Source organism: Polypterus senegalus, chromosome 4 (assembly GCF_016835505.1).
Source record: "Polypterus senegalus isolate Bchr_013 chromosome 4, ASM1683550v1, whole genome shotgun sequence".
Lineage (NCBI taxonomy): Eukaryota > Metazoa > Chordata > Cladistia > Polypteriformes > Polypteridae > Polypterus > Polypterus senegalus.
In genome coordinates, this window is record NC_053157.1 from 4,348,013 (window position 1) to 4,372,067 (window position 24,055).

Genomic DNA, 24,055 nt, shown 5'->3' on the forward strand with positions numbered 1-24,055 from the left:
AAAGACAAGGAAGATGAGACGTGCTGGATTCTCCTCTTGGCTGCTCACAAACATCTACAGATCCGCTATATAAAGCATTCTCTGTCACAGTATGACAGTGTGGTATGGCACAGGATAGGAAGGACATGGCACGGGTGGTGAGAACAGCACAGGAGATCATGGGAAGTCCACTCCTAGACCTGGACTCTGTATATGCTGGAAGGGTGCAGAAGAGGGCCACATGTATAGCTGCAGATCTCACCCATCCGGAAATGGACTGTTTGTACCACTGCCTTCGGGAAGGCAGTACAGAAACATTAAAACACCAGCATACCAGCAGACTGAAAGACAGCTTTTTCCCCAGAGCTGTGAAGTCCATCTGCCCTTGCTGATACACACACATACATCCAGGGGCGGTCCTAGCCTGTTTGGTGTCCTGGGCGAACACCCCCTCTTACTGACTGACTCAAATCATTTTATCAACAGGTTCAAAATCTCATTGACGATATTTTACCGTTTTAAAGCCTGTAATGTGCACTCCAATGATGGCGAATTTACTAACCTTCTCCCAGCAGGAACCCAAGCTTTTTCTAGACGGTTTCTCATCCAAGGACTGGCCGGGCCCGAATGTGCTTAGTTAGCTTCAGGTGGAGAACCTCTTCTGAAGTGCAGGTGGTATGGCTGGTGGGTTTATTTATGACATTGGGATCCCCATGTAGACCACAGTGTGAGCACCCTCTGCTGGTACTGCCAATGCCTAATCTACCAGTAACCCAAGCTCTTCCTAGATGGTCTCCTAATCAAATACTGTCTGGGCTTGAACACGCTTAGCTTTGGGTGGGTGACCTCTTCTGAAGGACAGGTGGTATGGCTGCTGCAGGACCTGAAGGTTGGCGCCATTTTTACAGTGTTCCCGTCACTGCACTGTGTGTATTGGGGTCCACATACAGACCACCAGGTAAGTGCCCCCTGCTGGTCTCACCAACACCTCTCCCAGCAGGAACCCAAGCTTTTCCTAGACAGTTTCTCATCCAAGGACTGGCTGGGCCTGAAAGTGCTTAGCTTTGGGTGGGTGACCTCTTCTGAAGTGCAGGTGGTACGGCTGGTGGGTTTATTTATGGCATTAGGATCCACATTCAGACTACAGGGTATGCGCCCCCTGCTGGTCTTACCAACACCTCTCCCAGCAGTACCCCAAACCTTTGGATTGTGATTTCTCATTTCTTAATCATCTCCCAATTATTTGGCACTCACAATAATCCCTGGGCACTCTGTGTGCCCACAGCAAGCGCCAGCCCAGAGTAGACTAGGACTTGGACCAAGGCAGGCTGGTAAAAGAGCAGAAGGGAACAAAACAGAATGCCACCATGCAGGCGAGCGCAGGGGGTCACCACAAGAGAAACACCACCAGACAGGAGCAGCAGACCAGTCCAGTCCGGAATAGACCGAGAAACACTACACGGGTTCAAAAAGTGAAGACAAGAAACGTCTACAGTGCAACAAAAAATAAAATAAATAAATAAAAAAGCCGTGTCTGTCATAGAAGAGCATGGACTGGTGAGCACGGGGATTGAAAATCCATGAACGTGGATGAACTTGCGTATTAAGATTCCTGCTGTTACTTAATTAATGTAAAGACAAAGTTTAATCAGAAAAGCTGCTTCACTGATTGCCACCTCATTTAAATACCAAAAAATGTGCATTATATCTTTATTAAAATAATCAATAATTAAAAAAAGGCTCCCCGGGGGCCTGGCAGAAATCAAGCTGCTACAAGCACGTACTTGGGAGAGGAAAAAGCGCCTCGGCTTGACGTCAACGACGTTTAAGCTCAGCCTGCCGTCAGGCGGCGAGTGCGTGGATTGCTTTTGACAGACCCGTCTCCCCCCAGAGAGACCCCGCGCACACAGCTTTATTACTAAGTGAGCAGAGATGGAGAAACACCATAAGGACACTATGGAAAAAAGGCTTTTAAAATGGCAGAAGAGGGGCTTCCATGGGGAGGTTTAAATGGGTGGACTCCACCCAAGTGTGGTGATGGCTGGCATCGAACTCTAATGTGACATCTAGTAGTCATGAACTGGGATGGCCCTGGCAGAAATCGGGGTCTTGACACCCCCCATGGGATTTTTGCATGTATTATATTGTCCAGATGAAGAAAAAAAACTGAAAGGTGGGGTGGGGTGGGGGTTCCGCCCCTCATGGAGTTTCTTGGTTGTTTATCCAATTTATAAAATCAAATAGGGTAGATGACGACATCAGGGGCTTATTCTTGTATAATCCTGAAAAAAGGATCAGGGGCTGAACGCAATAAAGCAGGGGGGCTGAAGCTTCTGATGCCCCCCACTAACAATGCCACTAAGGTCTGGTGCAAAAGTGCAAGTTTATTAAAGCAAAGCAAAAGTGTCCAAGTAGAATGATAAAATCATTTTCCAGAATTAAATCCATAACATAAATCCAGCAGCCATGCCACATGCACGTCACAAGAGGTCACCCGCCTGGCGCTAAGCACATTCAGGCCTGGCCAGTACTTGGGTGGCAGAAAGCGTGGGTTGCTGCTGGCGGAGGTGTTGGTGAGGCCAGCAGGGGGAACTTACCCTGTGGCCTGTATCAGGATCCCAATGCCACCCAGTGAAGTGACGGGGGACACTGAGGTGTAAAAATGGTGCCTTCCTTCAGATGAGACGTAAAACTGAGGTCCTGACCCTTTGTGGTTATAAAAGATGCCTGGGCATCCTTCGTAAAGATCAGGGGATACCCCGGTGTCCTGGCCTGGTCTTTCTAGCCCCCTTTTCATCCCCTGTCTCTCTCAGAACTTCACCACCTAACAGCTCTTGTGTGGTGAGCATACTGGAAGGGTCTAACTGCAGCCCACAATACGTATGAGCGCCCTTCATATCACAGAACGCCCCTAACGTCAGTCACGGATCGCCCTGTGATGTCAGTCATGACACACCAATCACTTAAGAACTCATGTGTGGTGAGCACACTGGCACAATAATGGCTGCCGTCACATCATCCAGGTGGGTGCTTCACAGTAGTGGTGACTAAAGTGGAACCCCACTCACTGAAGCGCCTTGAGTGGTGAGAAAAATCCTATATACATGTAAAGAAATACAATTATTAATACTTCCATAAAAAAAACAGTGGTGGAGTTGGAATCCAAGAAATAAATAAAGCACAAAGTTACAGCGCTTTTCAATCAGTGTGCCACGGCACAGTGGTGCAACATGAGAACTACCCAGGTGTGCCACGGAAGTAATAGGGCAGCGCACTGGCATCTAAAGCTGAAAGGAACAAGCTCGGTCTGAGGAGGAGACTCTGGCATAAAAGCAGCTCGGTGAGTGCCACGTCAGAGCAGCTGGGACCTCTCTCCAGGCTGCTAAGGGTCCATCTGCCCTGGGTGGGTGGCCACCAGTGAGACTCACAGAGCTGGCGGAAAGTGGGCTCTGAGGCAGTGAGGGTCAGGCAAAGGGGTAAAGCAGCTGGGAGACGCCACCAAACAGCTCACTAAGTGCCATGTCTGCGAATGCTGATCTCAGAGCTCCTTCTCTGGTGGTCCCACACCTTCAGGTATTTTGAGCAGCACAAGTAAGGATCTGAATACTTCTAGGAATGAGAGCTTTCTGTTTTTAACTCTTTCAGGGCTGATATTGACTTTTGTCAAAAGGAGGAGTTAACGATGGTAATCGACTGTAAACTGTGAAAAAACCAACCATCATGTTTTAGTTGGACTCTCCTTGCTAGTAGGAAAGTTAGCATCATTGGTTTGAACGAGATTTCCTGCGCTCACCTGAGTAGTAAGGCGCAAACAATGGCTAAAATGGCACTGACATAATGGTGAGAGATCAAAGCAAATGCATAAAACAAAATTCTCTGTGGACGACATTTTGCCTGTTATCTCTGAACTGGACTATGACTTGTCGGACTCCAATTTTGATACAAGTGATCAAAAACAAATGTGAGGTTCCAGCTTCAGCTGACTGGTCCCCAGCTAATTGTGGTGCTGAACAGGTTCATGTAGCAGACACGCCTACGGCACTGTTCGCCTGGGAGGACTGCCACTTAACAATGATAAGAGGTAGAAACCAGATTGCAATGCACAGTAAAGACAGCCTGGCAGCAAGCCTGCTGCACATTCTTGGAAAACTGGCAGCCACAGTATGCAGCAACAGACGTTTTATGTTGATTTCTGTGTGAAACCATTGCTTTTCATAAACTCATGTTTTTTGGAAAAAATATTCAGCCCTCAAAGAGTTAATACATCTGAAATCCTTTCTGGTTACACGTTGTCATCATGGGTTACTGAGTGTAGATTGATGGGTAAAAATGGTAAACTTGTCCATTTAAAAATGAAATCTACAATACAACAAACTGTACGGGAAGTAAAGGGGGCTGAAGACTTTTGATGAACGCTCTGTGGTATAGCGGGTCCACAGCTCACGTCTTACATAAATAATCGCCGTGCTTGCAGCTTAGCGAGGGGGTCTGGTGGTTGAGTGGCTGAAGCAGTTCTAGGGAATTCATGGTTTGGCTGTTTCTCACCTAAGTCCACAGGTGAGAAACGGTCCACATCCGTAATTGTTCCCAGGAGCTGCTGATTGCCACAGCTGCCACGTCCTCTTCATAAATAGAAGCGCATTGCAGTTTGGGAGGGAGAAAGAAGGAAGAAGAAAAAAGGAAAGAGAAAGAAGAACGGAGGCTGTAGGAAAAAAAGCAGCGAAGAGAGAGAGAGAGAGAGTGAGTGAGTGAGTGAGTGAGTGAGTGAGTGAGTGAGAGAGAGAGCGCCAGTGTGAGACAGAGTGAGTGAGTGTGCGAGCGAGAGAGCGACTGAGTGAGGCAGGCAGCTGGACAGCGAGCCCTAGCAGGGGTGTTTGGCCGACACTCGGTGAAGCAGAAGGAAGCGGTCGCTCAAGCTGAGCGATCAAGGAGCTGGAGTGACCGGAGAAGAAGGGTGGCTGGCCACGTAAGGCCAAGAAGGCAGCGGGAGTCAGGAGGCTTGGATGTGGAAGCCCCAGCGTGAGCGTCCTGGCCGTTGGGTTTAAAGCCAAGTCTCGATCAGGAGAGCGGAACTGAAGCCAGGGATCGGGGAGCCTCCAGATCAGTCGTGTGGAGAGATGGCCAGCTACAGAAAGGGCGGCTCTCCTGTTGCGTGGCCCAGATGGGAGAAGCAGGAGAGCCGCCAGGTAAAAGAAGGCACCAGGCTTTGTGTTGTTTTTAAGAGACTGCTTCCAGCATTGTTTTAACCTTGTTGTTTTTTCTATTTATTGGATTTTTAACCTCCACAATAACACCAGCTTTAATGGATTATTTATTTAATGACTTTGGAGGCACTGCACTTTATTTATTTGAACACTGTTTCTTTTTGTTGTTGGTTTTTAATAAAAGCATTTGGCACTTTTTTACACCATCCCCTTACTCCATTTGTTGTGCCTCACAGCCGAGCTCATCAGTGACATTACCGACGGTGTTGGGTTCAAGGGCTTCCAGACAGACGATGGGAGTTTGCAGCGAACCCGCATCGTCACACGCTCCCTCCTCCAAGGCATTTTGCAGAGGAGTAATTAAAAGATACCATGAACAGCTTTTCTCCTGTCTGATAGCTGATTTGTCCTATTAGGGGATGTTTCTTTCTTTAATAAGATTAAAGTTCCTCATATCTGCAGAAACAGGGGGTCCCACCCCCTTGGGCTCAACATTAAAACAGACAAAGTGCATCATGAACAGAACTCACAGAACAGAAAAGCAAAATAAATGCCAATGACATTACGAGAAGTTAAAATAAGGATCAAGTCAAGTGAATTCGGGGAGCCTGTACTGGCACAGCACATCGCCGTACCCACCACATGACGCAATAACTCGGGATCCTGGTTGGCAACCCCTCAGGCAGACACATGGTCCAGTCCCACCCTCCAGAAATGACCCTCTATCTGCCACAGCCAGGTGTTATGTGGGCGTCCTCTTGGCCTGGTCCATCTACCCAGATCCTTAACAATAAGCCGGGTCACCCTCGGGTAATCGCACCACATGGCCGTAGTGCCGTAACTGACGCTCCCTCACAATGCAGGTCATGTGCCTCATTTGAGACTCCATGAGCAAAACAAAGTCAAACGAGCGGGACCAAAGGATTCTCTGAAGAGACACCGAAGGAGTCCAGTCTTCATCTCAGCTCACTGGATAGCGTCCATGTCTTACAAAGAGGGAGCACCAGGACTCCAAAGACTTGGCGCTTCGTCCTTTTGCAGAGATAACGGGAGTGCCACACACCCCTTTACAGTGACCTCATGACCCCCCATGATCTCCCAATCCGTCTACTGACTTCATAGGAAGAGTCACCAGAGATGTGAATGTCACTGCCAAGGTAAGTAAACCTCTCGAAAATAAGGATACAAAAAATAAATTGAATAACAAAAGGCCTCATAAATAAGGACACAATAGACAGTCAAATGATGAACAAGCTAAGGTCAGGGACAGAACTCTGGGTGAACCTGGGACCCTCGCAGGCTGCAAAGAGCAATCTGAAGCGTCTTTTATTTCCAAAATGGGCCGATTGAGCGAGAGCGACCTTGACGACAAGAACTGCCTACGCTTCTCCCTTCTCTGTGTGAGGAAGTCGGCCTTCATTCATGTAGGAAATTAGCTTGGAAAGGTTTCATATGTCAGAGAAAATGAGAGACAGAGACGCACTCGGCTTTCCTGCATGCGTGATTTTGAATACACACTCAACCTTGGATTCATTCATTCATTCATTGTCTCCTCACTCCACATTCAGCACACAATGGCCCATTAAAATGCCATTGAATTCAAATCAGCATGGAAGGCTTTGAGTGTGAGGGCATGGAAAAAAGCCACCAGAAAGCCTCAAGTCCATCGAGGAGCTGACACGGTGGATAATTAGCTGAACCTGGGCGTCTCTGGGGGTCTCGGAGGAAAAGGGAAGGACCTGAAGGAAAACCATCCAAGTGAGAGGAACATGCCAACTCTACACAGAAAGCAAGAGCCAGCAAGATGCCAAGCCAGCAGTGCCATCTACTGCTCCACTGTGCTTCTCAATCACAAGATGCCTGACACAGCGCCGGGCAAAGCCCATTTGGATTCCCAGGGTGGGGTGGATTGACGTCACCCCTCGTTGTGCATACCGAGTAGTCTGTATTATCAGACTGCATTGACCTGCCCTTCAGTAGCACACACAGTGCCCCTTGGAGCATACACTGCGGGCGTTAAGGAGTGTATGCATGTGCATTTCGTAAACGGTACTCAGCGGGTAACAGTGCCCACTCGGTATCATCAGAGTTTGAAGACCATTTCCCCTCGGTGTCTAGAGGGCGCAAACTTTCATAAATGGTGCCCCTCACATGACAGGGCTGCCTATGTGGCCTAACGGACTGACTGACTCTGACCTCACACTCACACGATATGGACAAAAGTATTGGGACGCCTAACCATCACACCAACACGGACTTTAATGACATTGCAGTCAAATCCATAGACTTTAATATGGAGTTGGTGCCCCCTTTTCATGGATGTTGGAGTGTTGCTGTGTGAATTTGTGCCCCTCCATTCTGTAGAGCGTTTATGAGGTCAGGCACTGATGTTGGACGAGAAGTTCATCCCAAAGGTGTTCAGTGGGGCTGAGGTCACAGCTCTCTGTGCGGGCACTCAAGTTCTTCCACGCCAAACTCATCCCACCACATCTTTATGGACCTTGCTTTGTGCAGTGGGGCACAGACAGGCTGGAATAGAAAAGGGCCTTCGCCAAACTGTCTCCACAAAGCGTTGTCCAAAATGTCTTGGTGTGCTGAAACATTAAGATTGCCCTTCACTGGAAGTAAGGGGCCGAGCCCAAACCCTGAGAAACAGCCCCCCACACCATCGTTACCTCTCCTCCATCAAACTTCACAGTTGGCATAATGCAGTCAGGCGGGTAACATTCTCCCAGCATCCACCAAACCCAGACTGGAGTGCCAAATAGAGAAGCGCACTCCATAGAACACCCCACAGTCCAGTGATGGTGGGCTTAGCATTGGACTTGCAGCTGCTCGGCCATGGAAACCCAATCCACGAAGCTCCAGTTTTTGTGCTCACATGAATGCCAGTGGAGGTTCAGAACTCTTTAGCTGTGTAATCAGCAGAGCGTCGGCGACTTTTACATATCGTGCACTTTAGCAGCCGCTCTGTGACTTTATGTGGTCTTCATCTTCGAGGCCAAGTTGCTGTTGTTCCTAAACGCTCCAACTTTCCAATGACACCACTTGGAATATCCAGCAGGGGTGAAATTTCATGAACCGTTTTATTGCAGAGGTGGCGTCCTGTCACAGTAGCAGGCTTGAAGTCACTGAGCTCTTCAGAACCCATTTTGGTTTCACAAATGTTTGCCAAGGGAGACTGCATGGCGAGGGGCTTGACTTGATACCCCTGTGGCAAGGGGTCTGACTGACACAGAGTTCAGTCATTAAGAGGTGTGCCTCCCAGTACTTTTGTGCATACAGTGTATGGAGATATCCATCCATCCATTATCCAACCCGCTATATCCTAACTACAGGGTCACGGGGGTCTGCTGGAGCCAAAACCAGCCAACACAGGGCACAAGGTAGGAAACAAATATCGGGTAGGGCACCAGCCCACCACAGGGCGCACACACACACCAAGCACACACCAAGGACAATTTAGGATCGCCAATCCACCTAACCTGCATGTCTTAAACCCACGCAGACACGGGGAGAACATGCAAACTCCACACATGGAGGACCTGGGAAGCGAACCCAGGACAGACATCAGTGCTATCCACTGTGCCACCATGCTGCCCCGTATGAAGATATATATCTCTCTATTATAAAAAAAAAAAAGTCTTGGGAGGGAGACGAGAAGTGAAGACACTTTGACGTCCCGCGAGACAAGGCAGTGAGACAAAAGGACAGCTGCTGTACAGGCTTTTAAATGATCGACACGCAGCGCGACATGCAGAACATGCAGCTCGGCAGCAAGACAGCAACTGATCCGACTGCAACTCCTCAGCGTGCGTTCAGCCCCCCGCCTTCACAACGTGAGCAATGTTATACGTCACGCGAGAAAGAGATTTAACCACACCTGGGGTCGCATTGAATTTTGATTCCATGTTTGGACTTTCATCATGACAACGCAACGTATAACTGCCCGGGAGTGACTATCGTTTCTTTCTCTCTAATAAATAAAACGACTTTCTCGAATGTTTGTCCATACTCTTTCCTCTCGTGTCATCTAGAACGTATAAAATTATTGTCCTGATAAAATTTGTAAGAGCTGAGAGCGCAGGAATTGTGTCTGACAAAAGCATTCACACGAATGAGAGGTTAGATGACGGTGGTCTTGTTTGAAAACAGTTGTAAGTAGGGCGTGACTTGAAAGAATCTCATGTTAGGACTTCGTCATACTGCACCAGTGTTTTTGCAAACTTTTATTTCTCGCTGGCAACACAAATTAGACGATCTACAAGTCTCTGACTTAAAATTTAAATCCGAACAATATATTCAATTTCTTTTTGCAGTTCTGTTATTTCACCGAGTAATAATTTCCGTTTGTTTGCGCTAATGCGACCTTTACTATCATTTTTTTGACACTTTGTAATTTTCGTACTTCCATTATCTCTAACCTGCTCTGCATGTGTACCGCGCCAACGTTATTGAATTCTTTATGACGTTCTACTTGTCATCAACTCTTTGTCTTTTATTTCCGGCCCCGGGCGTTGGTTAAATCTCTTGGCACAAAGCCTCATCTCGCGGGACGTGAAAGTGTCTCTCTACACTAAGAAAGTTGTGTCTCGTCTCTCTTCCCAAGATTTTATTATTATAATAGAGAGATATTCTGCAATAAATCAATCAATGCTTTATAAAACGGGGCAACAGATTTTTTGAAATCAGAGATTGTGGATAGAGATTTTAGCATCCGAGGTTGTGGATATCAAATTTGAGTGCACCGGTGTTTCTGATTGATCTACGGCTTAAGAATTCTTCTTATTATGACTACGAGTTTGCTTAGCGTTTTGGTTTTAGTGTCTGATTTTCAATTTCTCCTAGAAGTGATTGTGACCAAGTTTTGCTGCTGACCCATTTTGCCAGTTTGTGTTTTTAACAGAGAAGTTTGGGTTTAAAAAGGCTGGTGGGCTTACAACTCTGCAGAACCCTCTGGCTTTTTCTCCCCTGACATTTACAAATTGTATGTAACAATCAATCAATCAATCAACTTTCCGCCATGGCAGAACAGTAGGATGTGGCACCACCATATTATAAAGGAAGTCCCGATGACGTCACACATCACCAGATGTGACAGTGAAATATCCAGCGACCAAAACAAAATGGTAGTCAAAGAAGATATTAAATATTTTATGTAAGTCTTAGAAAACCAAAACCTAATATGCCTGCTCTGTGGTGGACTGGCACCCTGCCCGGGGTTTGTATCCTGCCTTGCACCCTGTGCTGGCTGGGGTTGGCTCCAGCAGACCCCCGCGACCCTGTATTAGGATATAGCTGATCGGACAATGACTGACTGACTGACCTAATATCCCAAAATTGCAGGACAAAACTAATCTAAAAAACTAACAGGTAAGAAGTGGGGTGCCACGGCAGGAGATTTCAAAGTGTGGACAACGTGGTCGGCGTCATCCATAGGACACGGAGCTCGTCTTCATGTGAAAATGAATGGGATGTCGAGAGCTATCAAATTTTTTTTCCGGCCTTTTCCGCAGGGACCGTGTGTAGAACCGCTGGCCTTTAGTGGTGGGCACTGAGGTGCTTTGCATATCCTGGCGATACGGACAAATGACAGTCATTATGTCTCGTCTTGCTGCTCTATCAATGACATTCAGTGCCCAAGAAGAATAACATTCAAAGTGAGATGACACCAGGGAGCCATTTGTCACATCCACTTGCATCCTCTCTCTGGCGATACCAGCAATACAAAGCCATCTTCATCAAGACGGGAACGCGGGCCAATTTGTCTTCGTCTTTTGCTTGCACTATGTGCTTAGCTGTGTGTAAAATAAATTCATTACAGATGACACAAAAGAAAAGAGTCGATGGGAAAACAATAAAAAGACAAAGCACGAGCGTGGCCTCGGCTTATTATGGCAATTGCCCGATTTAATGCGCCTTGTGGGAAAGCTGGAAAAGTGCTGAGGCGGCAGAATTGAGTGCCAGGATTGAAGTGCACCGATTATTGTTATGATTTGCCAGACTCACTAAAAAAAAATGAAATTAAATAACCTGACAGGCCCTAGAAGCAAAACCAGGCTGGCCCTAAACTGGAGAAGCAGGCTTCATGGCCTAAAAACAGGCCAAAAATGACATCTGGGCTGAAACAGGGAGACGGTAACTGTAAAACCCCTGGCCCACAATAAATAACCGGAGCCCCATTAATATGTTTGAAAAGTTTATGACAATAAAATCTCAAAGAGCAGCCAGGAACAAAAGGAATCAAAAAACAACAAGCCAAAAAAGTTAACCAAGTAGCCGATAACCCTAACAGAAAACCCAAAACAAAGCCAAGTTTAATACATCTAAGCATCATAAAGGCAAATGTTCGCTCTGAGGGTGTTGATGGAGAAGTAGAGAGAAGGCCTGAAGGAGTTGCATTGCGTCTTTGTGGACCTGGAGAAAGAAAATGACAGGTTGACTGAGAGGAGCTGTGGTACTGAATGAGGAAGTTGGGAGTGGCAGAGAAGTACGTAAGAGTTGTACAGGATATGTATGAGGGAAGTGTGACAGTGGCAAGGTCTGTGGTAGGAGTGACGGAGGTGGGATTACATCAGGGATCGGCTCTGAGGCCTTTCTTATTTGCAATGGTGATGGACAGGCTGAGAGATGAGATTAGACAGGAGTCCTCCTGGACTGTGATGTTTGCTGATGACATTGTGATCTGTCGTGAGAGTAGGGAGCAGGTTGATGAGACCCTGGAGAGGAGGAAATATGAGAGGAGAGGCAAGGAATGAAGGTCAGAGGATCACCAAGACAGAATACATGTGTGTGAATGAGATGGAGGTCAGAGGAACGGTGAGGATGAAGGGAGTAGAGTTGGTGAAGGTGGATGAGTTTAAATACTTGGGATCAACAGTACAGAGTAACGGGGATTGTGGAAGGGAAGTGAAGAAGAGAGTGCAGGCAGGGTGGAGAAGAATGTCAGGAGTGATCTGTGACAGACAAGAGTGAAAGGGAAGGTCTACAGGATGGTGGTGAGACCAGCTATGTTATATGGGCTGGAGACGGTGGCACAGGAGACAGAGCTGGAGGTGGCAGAGCTAAAGATGTTGAGATTTGCATTGGTTGTGATGAAGATGAACAGGATGAAGACATTAGAGGGTCAGCTCAAGTGGGACGGTTGAGAGACAAAGTCAGAGAGGCGAGATTACGTTGGTTTGGACATGTGCAGAGGAGAGCTGCCGAGTATATTGGGAGAAGGAAGGATAGAGCTGCCAGGCAAGAGGAGAAGAGGAAGGCCTAAGAGGAGCTTTATGGATGTGGTGAGAGAGGACATGCAGGTGATGGGTGTGACAGAGCAAGATGACAAGGACAGGGAGAGATGGAAAAAGATGATCCGCTGTAGTGACCCCTAACAGGAGCAGCTGAAAGAAGAATAAGAATAAGAATTACAACAAAATGAAAATCCAGACTTGCAAAAACTGAAAGCTGAACAAACTGAAGAAAATATTAATGCCTGAGTGTTGGCACTGAGGCTTTCATAGGCTTATAAGGGTCTGGCTGCAGCACCAGGTAGTCGGCCATCTGTCAAGGCGGGTTGTAATTTGAATCGTGAAAAGGAGGGGATGGACACCAAGCACAAAATGGCCACCAGTCCAATAGATGCCTCCTGAGATGGAATCGGACATTGTGAGCACACTCAGCTACTCGGGGAATTATTGTGAAAGCAAAAGAAGAAGAAGGAGATGACAAGAACACTGAATGGCACACGTAGTCAAGACAGGCACAGATTGTGACATGTGTCACGCGTGTGCGCCTGGAGACCACCCACCTGACTCCGCCAAGGTAAGCAACTCCACCTCTGGGATAAGAAGGGGCACTGATGCGAACAACAGCTTCTCTTTCCTACTCCACAGCCAGGAAAATACACCCAAAGAAGACACCTGACCACACCCGATGCCTAGAAAAGGCCCCGCCCCTTCCGGTATAAACCCTATAAATCCGACCCGTCCCGAAATGTGGCATCAGATGTCAAACTGGCACCCAAAATGGATGGAGCACCCGATCAGTTTTGCTTTCGTTTTGTGCCGTTTGCCAGTTGTCTTTTCATTTTGCTGTATTAACCCTTAAACTGCCACATACTTGGAGGGGTTAATGCACCCCCGGACGCCAAATATTTTTTTGCTGCACTTTTTAAGGAAACGTGACAATTCACCAAGAAAGACTGAAATTTTAATGGAACACATATATTTTATTGATGCAAAGAGCATAGCAATTACTGCAACGCTGATCATTTTCCACCCTGTCAATGAACTGTCAAAACTATAAACAAACTACTGCAACTATCTATTATTATATGGACAAGGTGCAGGTGACGCCATTGATGAAATTCAGTAAGTCACCGACTGTGCCAACTGTGTTTGAACTGGCTGCACGCAAGCACCCAGAGGCCACACAACTCTCGAAATGATAACACGGTGGTCTATAAATAGCAGAAGCCAAGGTACAAAGGCAAAGGTGGCTCAGGTACACTCCATTCTATTGAGATGTCTCTCCACCTTGTTACGGGTCCATCTGTGGTCAGTTCAGTGGATTGGACACACGGCTTTCTAAAGAGGGTCCCACAGTCAGGAGGTTCAAGGAATTGTCTGCAGAGCTTAAGAGATGGGATTGTGTCCAGGTCCGGATCTGGGGAAGGCAGTGAAGACTTCCAAGAGCACAGCGGACTTCACAATTCTTAAACAAGATTGTAACAACCACAACTCTTTCTAAAGCTGGCCACCCAGCCAAACTAAGCCATCAAGAGAAGGGTCATAGTAAGACAGGTGACCAAGAACACGACTATCACACTAGCTTCCCAAGAGCACCATGGCCTGCATAACTCTTAAATAAGTCTGGAACAGCCAGAACTCTTTGTAAAGCTGGTGTGACAGATGGCAGGAACCCATGCCCGGCAGGGACGCCCCTGTAGCGGAAGACTGGGACAATAGAGGGCTTGCTGTATGGCCATGTGTTTGGAGCTTGGAAGCTTCACCCTGCTGGGGTCCGTGGCCACCACCAGAGGGCACTTGGACTTGGCTGGAGCCCTTTTGGGTGCCTTATAAAAGGTGGTCAGCAGCCACTACTCCAAGGGCCAGAGTCAGGAGGAGGTGGACGAAGCTTATGGAGGAGGAGTGGCGGAGGAGAAAAGAAAGAAAGACAAGAAGGAAGAAAGAAGGGACTGTGTAGTGCTTTGTTGTACTGTGCTGTGCGGAGCAAGGAACAAGTGCAATGGCTACCCGGCCAAACCAGGGACGTGTGGTCAGGGGAGGCAGGTGAGGCATGACAAGTAAAAATACTAATAATGATAACATAAAATGAATGTGTCCACTGGTCTGTGCTATAAATTTGTTTTCTGTATGATTCCAATCATTTTGATCATTTTTACAGTCTAAATCTTTGAATTGGTGCGTTTCCTGTTTAAATAAAGGGGAGAAAAGCCAGGTGTTGCAGCGATGAGCCTCACCGCCCCTCAGACTGTGCTCTCTGTCACACACGGGGTTGATGCCTGCAGTTGGTGCGTGCCTGTCACTGTCTCTCTGTATGTCACCAATATAAGGTGTGAGACGCGTTTATTATGAACCCTGACTGTCCACAGTCTGGCTAATATCTTTAATGAATGCGTGTGACATATTTAGTCTTGCTGCTCGGACACAAAACTGCAGTGAAAAGGCACAAGGTGAGGCAGACAGTTCTGTGCCGCTCTGTTCTTCTACTTCTGTTTTCTACTGTTTTCAATTGTGTCTCTGTTGTCAGTCATTAGCACCAAAACAGAAGTCATATGATTGTTCTAATTTGTTACTACCCTCACCTAGTCTATTTCTCTTCTTGGTACTCAAATGTGGCATTTGGTGCACACTGCCCACCTGCCAAGTTGTTTTGCCTGCCTAAGGTAAAGTCATCCCTGATGGAGGATCGCAGGAATTGTTGGAAAGAGGGGTCCTTTCATCGGATTAGCGCTATTTCAGCTGTGGAATGGCCAAATGGGGGAGGCAGCTTGATGGATGAGGTCTCCAGGACTCTAAACAAATCCAAATCACATTACGTGATATCATCAACTGTTAAATTCTGCTCCGTACTTCTAAAATTTTTATTTTTATACTGTATTGAGGATTTGTTCTGTTCTGTGTATTGTATTGTATTGTATTGTATTGACCCCCTTTTTCTTTTTGACACCCACTGCGCGCCCAACCTACCTGGAAAGGGGTCTCTCTTTGAACTGCCTTTCCAGAGGTTTCTTCCATTTTTTTCCCTGCAAGGGTTTTTTTTGGGAGTTTTCGCCTTAGAGAGTCAAGGCTGGGGGGCTGTCAAGAGGCAGGGTCTGTTAAAGCCATTGTGGCACTTCTTGTGTGATTTTGGGCTAAACAAAAACAAATTGTATTATATTTTATTGTAATGGCCTTGGTAAAGAAAGAGTTCTTTAGCCTGACGTCCTGCATTTCATACGTCTATACCTCCTGCCTGAAAGTAGAAGTGTGAACAGTTCGTGTTGGGGGTCCCTGAGGATCGAGGCAGTTCTCCTGCAGACTCTGCAGTTGTAGATGCTCTGCAGAGAGGGCACTGGGGTCCTAGTGATCTTCTCTGCAGGAGTTTGCGGTCCATAGCAGTGGTGTTTCCGTACCACATGGTGATGCAGCTGGTCAAGATGCTCTCAACAGTGCAGCTGTAAAAGTTGCTGAGGATCTTAGTCGACATACCAAACTTCCTCAGCCTCCTCAGAAAGTACAACACAGCACAAAATTAAAAAGAGCCCCAAATCCTCACTCCTAATGGAGAACATGAAAGCAAAGGTGACATGTGAGCCCCCTCGATAATAAATAAATAGGGTTAGGGTTAGGGTACCACTGCAGCAAAGGGTGTGGGTCGGTCCACACTGTTATGTTGTGTTATTAATTAATAACATATAAAGGGATGGGAGGAGAGTTCCTAGAAGGAGAGTGAGAGACGGAGGTTTTGCTGTAATAAAGAAGATATCTGGAAATTAAAACCTGGAGATTTCTTTATGTACTGATCGATACAACACACACCACGACAAGCGCACCTGGCATTCCGAAGACCGCTGCCATCACGTTTGCTGCCGTCTCGTTCGCGTCTACAACCTTTCCGTGTCATTTATTTTTTTTGGTGACATAGCAGCACTTCTTATTTTTCATGTGGGAAATCAGCAGCAGCAGTAAAAGGCCATTAAAGCTCCCCCGGCAGTACATAACTTACACCATTAAGCCCTTCTTTTTAACATCCGTTTCCAGACAGGCTGAAAGATTTAGAAGTCTTTTGTTTCTTTATCTTTTTTATCTTAACAATACAATGTCACATTTTTCTGTCACACAAGAGGAAGGGGCAGCAGAGCACTTACCGCCTGGCTGAAGACAAAGTCCCTCCTCTGCTTGAGCAGGAGGCCTTGAGGTAGGTTGCAAGCAGATTCCTGAAGAAGAACAAACGCCATGGACTTCTTGGCTCTCTCGACAACTTCTTGGATGCACTCCTTTAGGGTGACCACCAGCGGGTACAGCTGTTCATGCCAGTCGGCTGGGGGAAGAAAAGGAGAGAAAAGAAGCAAATGACTGGAGGGCACGGAATGAATGGATGTAATAACCTGAAGGATATAAAGGACAAACTGATTTGTGAACTTATTATTCAAAAATTAGTCCAACGATGAGTCGCTACCTGAGGATCAGTCTGTTGCACACACATTGGATTCGCAAACCAATCACTACCCAAGAAGTCTAATCTTTCAAATGAGTCAATAGCTGAGGATCAGTGTAACGATTCTCATTCATTTGATTCATCAAGGAGTCACTACCGAGAATCAACCTGATTATCGCTCATTGGATTTACAAACAAATCACTACCGAAGAAGTCTAACAATTCTCGTTCAGTTAATCCATTAACAAGTATCAGTCTAACGATGAGCCGTCACCCGAGGATCAGTCTATTTCACACACATTGGATTTGCAAACCAATCACTACCCAAGAAGTCTAATCTGCGAATGAGTCAATAGCGGAGGATCAGTCTAACAATTCTCATTCATTTGTTTCATCAAGGAGTCACTACCGAGAATCAGCCTGATTATCGCTCATTGGATTTGCAAACAAATCACTACCGAAAAAATCTAATAATTCTCATTCAGTTAATTCATGAAGAAGTCACAGTCCGACAATCAGTCTAACAATGAGTCGTCACCTGAGGATCAGTCTATGTTTCGCTCATTGGATGTGCAAGTCAATCACTACCCAAGAAGTCTAATTTGTGAATGAGTCAATAGCTGCAAAACAGTCTGACGACTCTCGTTCAGTTGATTCGTGAACAACTCAGTACCAAAGAAGTCTCACGACTCTCGTTCAGTTGATTCGTGAACAACTCTGCTCCAAAGAAGTCTGACGACTCTCTTTGAGTTGATTTGCGAAGGAGTCATTACTCAAGAATCAGCCTGGGTCTTGATCACTGGATTTGCAAATGAATCACTACCCAAGAAGTCTAACAATTTTCGTTCAGTTAATCCATTAAGAAGTCACTATAAGTCTAACGATGAGTTACTGCCTAAGGATCAGTCTTTGTCTCGCTCATTTGATGTGCAAGTGAATCACTGCCTGAGAATCCATCTAACGATTTTCGTTCAGTTGATTCGCGGAGGTGTCACTACCCAAGAATCTGCCTGATTCTCGCTCTTTTGATTTGCAAATAAATCACCGCTGAAGAAGTCTAACGGTTCTCGAATCGTGAAACAATTCTCATTCACTTGTGATTCTGTAATGACATGTCTTGTTTTAATTATGCATCTTAAATGTGCTATCATGCTTTCTGTATTGAAAACAGGACAATGGCATATGAATTATCATGTTAAAAATATTATTCATTTTATGTAAATAAGCATATCTCTCTATTATAAAAGAAAATTTTGAGACGAGATGAGACTATTTGCCAAGAGATTTTTTTTCAAGTCCCTCCCTCCTCTCAACCATTTCCAGTTAACGGCCCACGCCCGCAGTCCTCTCACCTCTCATTGGTGTGAATGCTTTTGTCAGACACACTCAGTTCCTGCTCTCTCAGCTCTTATTACATTTTTACATTTTCCTCATTTTAAGTTCCCAATAAAAGAAGACTTATTATGTCCAAATCTTAATGAAGAATTTCATCCCGAAGGGTTATCAGCAGAAGAAATGAGTACACGGGCAATCCTAGCATCAAGAAACAATGAAGTCAAATGCATTAATGAGAAAATTGTCAATCAGTCACACGGCAAATTGGTTAAATGTGTGTATGAATAGAATCTGCTGAAACAGTTGGTAATGATGGTGTGGAAGATGAAAACATCAGCTCACAATATCCATCCATCCATCCATTATCCAACCCGCTATATCCTAACTACAGGGTCACGGGGGTCTGCTGGAGCCAATCCCAGCCAGCACAGGGTGCAAGGCAGGAAACAAACTTCGGGCAGGGCGCCAGCCCACCACAGGGCACACACTAGAGACAAATGTCTATGGACTGTGGGAGGAAACCCACGCAGACACAGGGAGAACATACAAACCCGGGTCTCCTAACTGCGAGGCAGCAGTGGTACCACTGCTTCGCCCAACTTACAATATCAAGAAGAATATCTACAACCGTTAACACCGTCCAGTCTTCCACCACACGAATTACTGTTGAAAGAAGGATGTATCCAAGAAAGGCAATGCAGTACATCTTCAGGGGATAACAGGAGACAACAAAGGAGCTCTTGATATGCCATTCGTATTAAAACGTGAACAGTTTCCCGTTAGAAAAGCTTTTGCTACGATAATTAACAAATCACAGAGACAAACATTCGAAAACTTCGGTTTATTTAATAGAGAGAGAAACAAAATTCACTCACGGACAGTTATACATTGCATTGTCATGATGTAACTCCGTCCATCCATTCATTATCCAATCCACTATATCCTAACTACAAGGTCACAGGGTTTGCTGGAGCCAATCCCAGCCAACACAGGGTGCAAGGCAGGAAACAAACCCTGGGCAGGGCGCCAGCCCACCGCGGGTAACTCCAAACATGAAATCAAAATTCAATGCGATATCGACAAAAAGATAATTTATACAGTAAAAGTGTAAGTTTAAAAAGTATTTGCTGGTTAATTTCAAAGCCAAACAGAATGAAAATGTATAACTCCACAAATACCTCAATTTGTTCCGTTTTACTCTTTTTTACTGTGGTTAATTACTCACTATAATGCAAAATAGTTAGTTCTATTATCATTTGTAACAATTCCCATAAAAATAACATTCTGTTTAAATTGAACATCCGCTTCATCATATGGAAGCGGCAGAACCGTGAAGTCGTTACCGTGTAGCATAGGCATGGGGGCTGGCGAGCGAAGTGAGCAGGGGGCAGAGCCCCCTAATATTTATATATAATTAATTCTATGTATATGTAATGAATTATAATTAAATTAATAAACAATATTTCTATACATACAAACATATGCTGTATATCAAAATAATGTACAAATTATTGAATTGTGATGCAGTCAGGGGCCCCGGATTTCTCTTATATGCCAGACTGTAGATGAATCAATTAAATGAATTCATTTAAACTGGTGGTTCGAAATGAATCGAATCAGTAAAGTGAATCGAAATGCCCATCACTAGAAGACCAGGAGGAAGGACATAACTCAAGAAACAATACGCACGTCAAATGTGGAATTCAGAAACACAATCACCCAGGGACCTAAACGCTCCTCAGAGATCAAAGTCATAAAGGAAAATGCAGAAAGTCAAGCACCAAAACACACGAAGGCGGCACACAAAAATGCTGCCGTTTTTATCCAACCTCAGATATCGAGGAACAGCTCGGGTGACTTTTACGTCGAGGCACTGGTGAGGTCATAGCCGCACCATTCCAATGAATTATGAAGAGTCAGGACCTCAGTTTTACGTTTCATCCAAAGGACGGTGCCATTTTAACAGCACAGTGTCCCCGTCATTGGGCTCTACATACGGACCACTGGGTATGCACCCCCTGCTGGCCTCACTGACACCACTTCCAGCAGCAACCCAAACTTTTTCTTGGTTGGTCTCCCATCCAAGTACTTGCCGGGCCCAAACATGCTTGGCTTAAGGTGGATGATCTCTTCTGAAGTGCAGGTGGTGTGGCTGCAGACCCTCAATGAAGCCTTACACTGAAAATCCATCCATCCATCCATTATCCAACCCGCTATATCCTAACTACAAGGTCACGGGGGTCTGCTGTAGCCAATCCCAGCCAGCCCCAGCCAGCACAGGGTGCAAGGCAGGAAACAAACCTCGGGCAGGACGCCAGCCCACCGCAGGGCACACACACAAAGCACAATTTAGGATTGCCAATGAACCTAACCTGCATGTCTTTGGACTGTGGGAGGAAACCCACGCAGACACGGGGAGAACCCGGGTAGCGAACCCAGGTCTACTTACTGCGAGGCAGCAGTGCTACCACTCCATCACCGTGCCGCCATTATGGGAGTGATTTTAATGGAAACAGGTAACAAAAAAACAAAACGTTCATTTCTGCTGCGCTTTCTTTTGTTAAATTGTGTAAGATCTCCATGTAGGAAGTCAGAGGATCCCAAACATCCTAAGACATGCGAGTCCCGTGAATTGGCAACACTAAATTGGCTCGTGTGTGTGTGTGTGTGTGTGTTTTGTGTGTGTGTGTGGTTGCCCTGCGTTGGACTGGCCTCCTGTCCAGGGATTGCTCCTGCCTTGTGTACTGTGCTAGCTGGGCTGGGCTCCACACCCAAACGTGACCCTGGTCTGGACTAAGCTGGTTACAACAGGACATTTTCTACAGTTGGAATAATAAAAGTTTCTTCACAAACATTAAGTTTGTCTAAAAGGGTTCCGCCTCAAAAGCGTTCATTTTCAGCTCTAAAGGGGTACCACCTGAGTATAAGCAGAAGTGGGCCCTGTGATGGACTGGCATCTTGCCCTGGACTGGTTTCTGCCCCACCTTGCCCCTGACTGAGCTGCTTTATGTGCCAGTGAAGAAATGGAAGCAACCTGGAAAACTCTGCAAGGTAACACAGCCACTTGAAAGCTGCTTTGGACCTGCTAAATGCATCCGTAAATACCTGCACTCCACTGTGCCACTGTCTGGTGGTGAGGGCTGGCATCACTTTGGGTTGAAGAGTCAAACTTAAATGTGGAGCAAAAAAAAAATACAATAAAATGAAAACGGGCTTCCATTTCTGGAAGGCAGGATGAGTCGTCCGTGTCGGCTCCTCTCGTTTAGCTTAGCAAACATTCAATTACGACAGCTCTGACAGATCAAAGGAGCCATGAGCGGCCTCGGGGAGACATTAATCCCTCGCTACATCAGTGGGGTTAACAGTGCGGCTAGAGATGGGGGCCAAAGTGCAGCGCCGAGACGCCTGGAAATCCCTTGTGCAAAGTGCACTAATCCTCCATTAGTCGAGAAAACACTCGTCCGCTGGCACATTGAGCGTCAAATCACGTCCGGAGCGCTCAGCCCACCGCCAAGGAGTTGGGGGTGTGTGGGAGCCGAGTCACGTCAAAGAAGGCTCAGCGGGGGCTTAGGGGGGCACAAGGGACTGAGGCGCTTTGATCTTACATGCAGACGTGTGAAAAAGTCAGGACACCCCTCGTGGTGTTTTTTTTTTCTTTTTTTTAACATATGTGGACCTATCAAGACCACTCAAACGGTATCTTCAGATAAAGACAACATAATGTGGCAAGTCGTTCATTCTTTAACTTCGCAAATTTGTATGTGAAAAAAAAAGTAAGTCCACCCCTCCTGTTGTGGTGTGCAAAATCTGTACATTTTTGTCTATATTTTCATTCTGTTTTGCTCACGACAAAAACTAGATTTGTTTGTGTAATTTGACACCATTCAGGGGTTTTAGGATTATGATTTAATACAGTCGTATGATAAAGTTTGGGACCCCCTCTCAGCCTGCATAATAATTGACTCTCCTTTCAACACAAAGATCACAATTGTGTGTCTGTCATTTCCTCATCTGAGTACTGCGGTGTTTTCAGAACAAAGATTTTTAGTGACGCAGTATTTAGTTCTATAAAATTAAATCAAATGTGAACAACTGGCTGTGCACAAATGTGGCTCCCCTTGTCATTGTGCTGATTTGAATGGCTGTCACTGCTCAATGCTGATTACTTGGTATGATGAGCTTGTCAAGTCTTGAACTTCATAGACCGGAGTGTCCAATCACGAGTGGTCAAAGGTATTTAAGGTGGTCAATCACAAGTTGTGCTTCCTTCCCTTTGACTCTCCTCTGAAGAGTGACAGACAGCATGGGATCCTCAAAGCAACTCTCAAAGATCTGAAAACAAAGATTGTTGAGTCTCCTGGTTTAGGGGAAGGCTACAAAAAGCCATCTCAGAGGTTTAAACTGTCAGTTTCAACTGTAAGGAATGGAATCAGGAAATGGAAGGCCACAGGCACAGTTGCTGTTAAACCAACACAGCAGGTCTGGCAGGCCAAGAAAAATCCAGGAGCGGCACATGAGCAGGATTGTGAGAATGGAGACAGACAACCACAGATCACCTCCAAAGACCTGCAAGAACATCTCGCTGCAGATGGTGTATCTGTACATCGTTCTACAATTCAGTGCAATTTGCACAAAGAACATCTGTATGGCAGGGTGATGAGAAAGAAGCCCTTTCTGCACTCACGCCACAAACAGAGTCACTTGTTGTATCAAATGCTCATTTAGACAAGCCAGATTCATTTTGGAATAAAGTGCTTTGGACTGATGAGACACAAACACTGAGTTATTTGGTCAGAACACAAAGCGCTTTGCAAGGCGGAAGAAGAACACGGCATTCCAAGAAAAACACCTGCTACCTCCTGTCAAATTTGGTGGAGGTCCCATCATGCTGTGAGGCTGTGTGGCTACTTCAGGGACTGGGGCCCTTGTTAAAGTCAAGGGTCGGATGAATTCAACCCGATATCAACAGATTCTTCAGGATAATGTTCAAGCATCAGTCACAAAGTTGAAGTTACGCAGGGGTTGGATATTCCAACAAGACAATGACCCAAAACACAGTTGGAAATCTACAAAGGCATTCATGCAGAGGGAGAAGTCCAATGTTCTGGAATGGCCGTCACAGTCCCTGACTTGAATATCATTGACAATCTATGGGATGATTTGAAGCAGGCTGTCCATCAAATTGAACTGAACTGGAGAGATTTTGTATGAAGAAGGTCAGAAATACCAACATCCAGAATCCAGACACTCATCACAGGCTATAGGAGGACAGCGTCTGGAGGCTGAAAGGAGCAAAAAGAGTCTCAACTGAGTATTGATGTCATATCTCTGTTGGGTGCCCATATTTATCCACCTCTCTAATTTTTTTATGATGCACATTGCATATTTTCTGTTAATCCAATAAACTTAATGTCACTGCTGAAATCCTACTGTGTCCATAAGACATGTCAGATATTAAAAGGAAGTTGCTACTTTGGAAGCTCAGCCAATGAGAAACAAAAATCCAAAGAATTAAGAGGGGTTCCCAAACTTTTTCATATGACTGTAGTTTGTTGATCATTTTGACTTGTTTTCAGCAGTGGTGGACCGTGCATCTCACACCTAGTCCTTCAGTACTGCTCCGTCTGAATCAACCCGCCCCTCAAAAACTAATTTATGGTTATAAAAACCATCTTAATATGAAGAAATACAGTATAAAGAGCCGCTGCATCGCAGATAGATAACTCCTGTAGCCGCAATAAATGCCTTTATTGAACAGACAAACCAGAGGTGAACAAGTTCCTTTCTACTGCAGCCACAGCCGCGACACACATAAAAAACATCAATAATAACTCATAAACTTGTAATATTATTTAGGAAAATTGCAACATTTTACTCACCAAAAATTC

General features: G+C 45.8%; 1 protein-coding gene across 10 annotated transcripts in view; it reads right to left on the minus strand.

Annotated features, from left to right (window-relative positions):
• The window catches only part of inpp4b (inositol polyphosphate-4-phosphatase type II B), a 506,601-nt gene that overhangs the window by 107,435 nt on the left and 375,111 nt on the right, over positions 1-24,055 (minus strand). For all 10 annotated transcript variants that reach the window (XR_005633279.1, XR_005633278.1, XR_005633277.1 and 7 more), the window contains one exon: positions 16,543-16,715. Coding sequence is in view for 7 of the 10 variants with exons in the window: in XM_039750186.1 (XP_039606120.1) it covers positions 16,543-16,715 (173 nt within the window). In the remaining 3 variants the exon portion in view is untranslated. The remainder of the gene's footprint in view (positions 1-16,542; positions 16,716-24,055) is intronic.